Genomic DNA, 6,000 nt, shown 5'->3' on the forward strand with positions numbered 1-6,000 from the left:
ATTCGAACCACCGGACAAGCGTCCGGCAGTTTTTCATATCGATCCCTTCTTAAGGACTGATTAGGTTAATACATAACTTTTATTAGGCTATACTTTTAAGGTAGGGAGACATATATACATACTGTACATATCAGTGTTAGTAGGAATACTAATCACCTTCTGAAAAAAGGCTAAATGAATTTGGTATGCGACAATAGTATTGTTTTTAATATATAGTTTAAAGTCACAAACTTGTAGCTAGACACACCTGATTCACATCATGTCATTAGAATCCCCAATATACATTAGCACAGTATTACAGTAGTATTTTGTACTCTCATCTTTTGGGGGGGTTTTATTCTGTATCCTTTAACCCACCCAAAGCTTTGGGTAGACATATAGCCAGAAGCACTATTTTTGCCTTTGCTAGCATAAAATACATCACAAAATGAGACAGTTTAATGAACTTTTTCTTTTTCTCTGTACTGAAGGACTAGAGGAGTGTCCAGTATCTCCCGGGCCTAAATCTCATTTAGTTTGACAATGTACACAAGCAGCAAGGATGGGTTTGGCTTTTTGAACCTTTCAGTCTGGGATGATATTGTTATATTTTTCTTTATTTTTAAACAGCTTAGTAAAGTGAAGATATAACCATTCCAATCATACCTACCTTGCAAGAAGTACTTACTGTATGAAAATGACTTGTTTAATTGTTTAGGTACAGAACTATACTCACTAACAACTCAAAATGCAGTACTCTGTTCATTCATTTTTTTTTTTTTTTTATCTCTTTCAAGGTGCCTTATTGCCTTCTTGGGTGTTTTCCTTATTACCAGAAATAGAAAGAAGACTAAAGCGTTTGAACCCTATGTTGCCATTAATTCCATGCCAGGTAAAACACTCCGTAACATACATGTGTGCTTGTTAAATTTTTATCCCAAAAGCATGGGCATTAATATGTAGTTGGTCCTCCATTTGAGCCTCTGCTCTTCTGGGAAGGTTTTCCCTAGATTTCAGAACATGGTTGCAGGAGCCCTCATCCATTTAGCTACAAGAGCAATAATGAGGTTGGGCACTGATATTAGGTGATAATAACCTGGCTCACAGTAAGTGTTCCAATTAGTTTTAGTGTTCAATGGGGTTGAGGTCAGAGTTCTGTGTAGGCCAGTCAATTACTACCACACCAAACTCTTCAAACCATTTTTTGATGGACCTCGCTTTGTGCATCAGACGGGATCCGGTCAAGATGCACGACGTCAGGATACAGACACCAGAATCTCAACGCCTGACAGAATGCCGACGCCGGTATCCCGTAGGGATCAAGATACTGGCATCCCAAAGGTAAGTATGCAGGTTAGGCCAGTGATGGGGGGGTTAGTGATAGGCACCAAGCGGTGGAAAAATTACAGAAGCTGATTGTTTTGCACTTTATCTCTGTCCACTTTATCTCTCTCCAAAGTTTGATACATCTTCACCTGTAAGAGCTGTTGTTGCTCCCAGATATTTTGGATCGAAAATTACAACACTTACAATTGACCGGGGCACAAATTTGACAAAGTGACTTATTGGAAAGGTGGCATCTTATGGCAGTGCACCGTTGAATGTCATTGAGTTTTTTATTATAACCCATTCTACAACTAATATTTGACTATGGAATCGTATGGCGTATGCTTGATTTTATGCATGTATTAGCAATGGTGTGGCTGAAACCTACTTTGTACTTTGTTTTGGGCACTTAAGCAGCGTACACACTTGGCGATTTGGAAAGACAGTACGATTACAACATCGTAATCGTACAGTCGTTCCTGATCCCTTGCAGTGACTACACTGAACGATTAGTCGTTCAGTGTAGGCACCCTCCCTCACCCCTGAACATGGCCAATCTGTCGTTATCAGGAGATTGACCAGCACGTTCAGGCGATGATGGATGTCGGAAACGACTAGCGGGAGCGCGCATCCCTGGTCGCTTCTGAGAATATAGTGCACACTTGGCGATATTAATGAGCGATTGAACGATTACGATGTCGTAATTGTTCAATCGCTCATTAATAACGCCTAGTGTGTACGCTGTTTAAGTGACCTTACCTTTAAAGCAAGCTGTAATCAAGTGATTTACGAAGGTCAAGAATAGTCAAACGAACTGTAAAACTATTTTTGTTCTCCCATAGATATTTTATCTTAATGTGGTTGTTGCCATACTTATAGGCCATTCACAACATTGCCACAAATATACCATCACATATACATTGTCACATGTAATGTGAAATGTAACACAAGATTTGCATTTTGTTAACAACCCTTCTTTGCAAAAGAAAGAAAGAAACAAATTCTAACTTGTATGTGTTTTCAAGCCCAATTACTGAATTTGGTGCTAATATTGCAGATGTCTTAGTTGCGGCAGAGCAAGACCATAGTGAGAAAGTGTTTTAAGCTGGGTACACACCATGCCGATCACTAGGCAGGTCAGATAAACTCTCAGATTCTCTGAGCGATTATCCGATCAGTGTGACCCCCATACACACTGAGCTATTTCTATCTCAGTGTGTAAGTTCTTCAATGGATCCCGAACCTACCATTAGCAGGAGAGTTTTAAGCCACTTATCTGCGAACGCTCCTGCATACTGTACACACATATGCAATTATCGGGCCAATTAGCTGATATTGGATGATTGGCACGATAATTGTATAGGTGTATACCTATGCAATTATTCTGCAAAATAACAAACATGCCCAATTAGTCTGCAGCCTTCAAATCTTTAAGGCCCATATGCAATAGGTTGTGATTTTACTGTTTCCAGCATGATTTAGGAAAGAAAGTCTCTAGATAGAAAGTGGAAATTAGTTTTGAGGCAAAAACTTCCTGGTTTTGCTATGAAACTAATTTCCACTTTAAATCTAGTGGCTTTCTGTCCGAAACTTGCCAGGATCAGCAAATCACAACTTATTACATATGCGTCTAAATGGTCTATTAACAGCTATCTCTTTATTAAAGCTTTCTCTACTCCCATCTATGGTATTCATTCTAGTTGACCTTCACAATTGTCCCAAATCCCACTCGGAGCCATACTTGCAAAATAGATTGGCTCACCAGGGCATGATTAAAGAAATCCTGAAAACATGAGCATTACCATGAGGGGATTGAACTTTGGGAGACAATGGAGGCGCTTGCCACCGGGCTCCAGCTCTGAAGGGGCACCTCTTCCATTGTCCACAGCAGATTCACCCAACTTACAGCTGTAAATATGTCCCCGGAGTGTAGCGTCATGGCAGACCAATACATGGCACCCCTCCCGGTACCTGAGAAGCCACCATACACTAGTGGAGAGCTCTATGTCAGACTACCAGCTGCTGTCTTCGTCTATCTATAGCCTGTCTGCATGCACATTGCTACATTACAGTGTCAGCAGCTAAAATAGTGGGCACCAAATTATAACTTGCCTCCGGGAGCCTGGTATGAACTTACACCACTGCGTCCATATTACACTTCGTGTATCCCCAGAGGTGAAAACATTTTTCAAATGTGTTTTTGTACGCTTAATAGCACAGCTTTCATCCAAATCTAAATGAGCCCTCTTGTCTCTTCCCCTTTGTACTTGGCTCAACACAACACGATACAGTTTAGATAGAAGGTGTGTACTTGCCTAAATGTAACAAGTAAGTTCTAATGAAGTGTACTCTTCTTTTCTATAGGTGTAATTAACATGCATGATAACGGCAATGCAATTCAGCCTGACTTTGGGAGCTCATTTTCCTATGGAGCCCTACAAAGCAATGACAGTTTATCAGAAATCTACACCATGGCCACACTTCCAGTCGTGTCAGAAGAAGCTTCATCTGCACCACCTTATAAGATACTGGAACACGATAAAAATGAATAATTGGCTTTATTGCTGAACATGACAGGCTGAAGAATTGTACAGTTAGCATTCCTTTTGTTCTTCATATGCATAGTTTGTTTCTTGCTTATTTTTTCACATGTGGCAATTTGTGTTCTGTTTTGCTTTACCGCTGTGGATTATTTAAAATGAACTTATTGATTAAATCAATTTGGATTTAGTAGATAGATATACTAACTTTCTATTATTGAGTTGGCCAACAAAGTGGCTTTTATGAGTGATATCTGCTCTTCTAAACTCACCAAAACTGCTGCCAAACACGAAACACGTCATTGTACTGGTGTAGCTGGATGTGCCCAACAGTTCAGCTGAATATGGTGAAATATAATCAAGCAAAACAAATCACTGTAGGCTCTGAAATCAGGAGAGCAGTCACAGGAAATTCAAGAAATGTTATATGGCCTTCTTAATGCATGTCCTCATTAATAAGGGGATCGCTATGAATGACCGCCGGACGAGAGCCTGGCGGTCGAAATCCTGGCATCGGCAGGCCGAACAGCGGAGATCCCGACGGAGGTGAGTAAACTACCTAACTCCCACCCCCACCCCTCCCGTAACTCTAACCCTCCTTTAGGGGTGCCTAACCTCCCCCCTTAGTGTCTAACCATCCCCCCTGGGGTGCCTAAACCTAACCCCCCCATCCCAGCACCCTAACCCTCCCGGGGGGGGTTTAACCCTAATCTTACCTCGGGGATGCCTAACCCCCCCTAGCCTATCCTTAACCCCCCCCCCCCACACACACACCCGCGGCTATGAGGACGCGTGGACCATACTTTCCTCGTTCTGTCCCGCGTTGTTCTGGAATCCGGTGTCAGGATCATGATAGGCGTTGGGATTGTGACCGGCGGCTGCCGGTCATATGACTGCATCCCATTAATAAGGTTAATTAATAATGGAGTAGTGCTGAACCAAGAGATGATGGACATCGGAGACGAGAGAGTGGTGCAACAATATCAAATTACCTTGTTACCATGCGCAAATGACTTTATTCCGCCCTGACTGAGAAGAGGTAAATATGGAGGAACAAGTGGAAATAGGCAGCTTTTTTCCTTCATATTTGCCTTTAATATATAGACCCCATAGTCTGTAGCAGAAATACCTAAATATTGGCAACCTAGAAATATGTAATGTGCTTGAATTTGTCTCCTTTGCCTATAAAAAAAAAAAAAGTAGAAGTTCCTTCTGTTTGGTATCAGTTGAACAGTTAAGTGGCCTATCCATTAGCAGATAAATTTGAATGATGAACGATTTATCGTTCAATTTATCTGCTAATGGATAGGCTCTGAACAATAAAAATGCGCACTCCCGCAGCCGACAAATTGGGTCTTTTTGTCTCTCCAACATGTTGGTCAATTATCGTTTATTGCAGACAGATATTAGAAATATCTGTCGCGGTAAACGACGAACGATTTTTTATTGAAAATGAATAGAAACATAAATAAGAAACCACTCCCAGAATGATGTCATGCAATATCGTTCGTCGTTTGCAAAAATCTGTCATGTACATGACAGATATCTGTCACAGCAGCCCCAGGAATTTTCAAAAGATAAATCTTTTGTCTTCCAGAAAGATCTGCTAATGGATAGGCCCCTTTAGTCTGTTATGTTTGTAATTTTATTTAAAATTTGTTTTATTTTCTGCAGTGATTCATAGCGTTCTGTCTCTCTAATGGGCATCAGGAACACTGGTATGCTGATGGGACATGTCGCAACAGTGTATGAGTGTCATAGAAGCTGGTAAAAAAAAAATGGTATGGATATCCCACCAATATTATAAGTGCAATGGTCATCAAATGTTGCAAAATATATATATGTAAATTACAAAATATTTTATTTCCTAGCTTGAAGGAATTTTTTTATGTTATGAAGTTTAAAATAATAACAATAATAGTTTTTTTAATTTATCTTCTAGACACTATTTACACATGGGTCATTAGTGGATGTTATGTTTCCACACTACTCATTAATCAACACACTGATCACATGGCCAGTTTCTAAGGATGAAAGGCCGTCATTGTCACTTCTTAGTAACCTCCTGACAAACATTGCCTGCAGGTGAGTATGTTTTTGTTTTTATCCCCACCCAAAATTGCACATGTAAGCAGGCCATACATCAGACCAACTA

The 6,000-nt window shown here is 40.4% G+C and overlaps 1 protein-coding gene across 3 annotated transcripts in view; it reads left to right on the top strand.

The window, feature by feature from the left end:
• Positions 1–4,046, top strand: part of NIPAL3 (NIPA like domain containing 3) — a 30,772-nt gene extending 26,726 nt beyond the window's left edge. For all 3 annotated transcript variants that reach the window (XM_088462530.1, XM_088462532.1, XM_088462531.1), the window contains exons 11-12: positions 777–871; positions 3,670–4,046. In XM_088462530.1, the coding sequence (XP_088318656.1) occupies positions 777–871; positions 3,670–3,857 (283 nt within the window). In that variant the 3' untranslated portion in view covers positions 3,858–4,046. The remainder of the gene's footprint in view (positions 1–776; positions 872–3,669) is intronic.
• Positions 4,047–6,000: the final 1,954 nt, after the last annotated feature.

This window comes from Taudactylus pleione, unplaced genomic scaffold, assembly GCF_031769625.1.
Source record: "Taudactylus pleione unplaced genomic scaffold, aTauple2 ptg000007l, whole genome shotgun sequence".
In the NCBI taxonomy this organism is placed as follows: domain Eukaryota; kingdom Metazoa; phylum Chordata; class Amphibia; order Anura; family Myobatrachidae; genus Taudactylus; species Taudactylus pleione.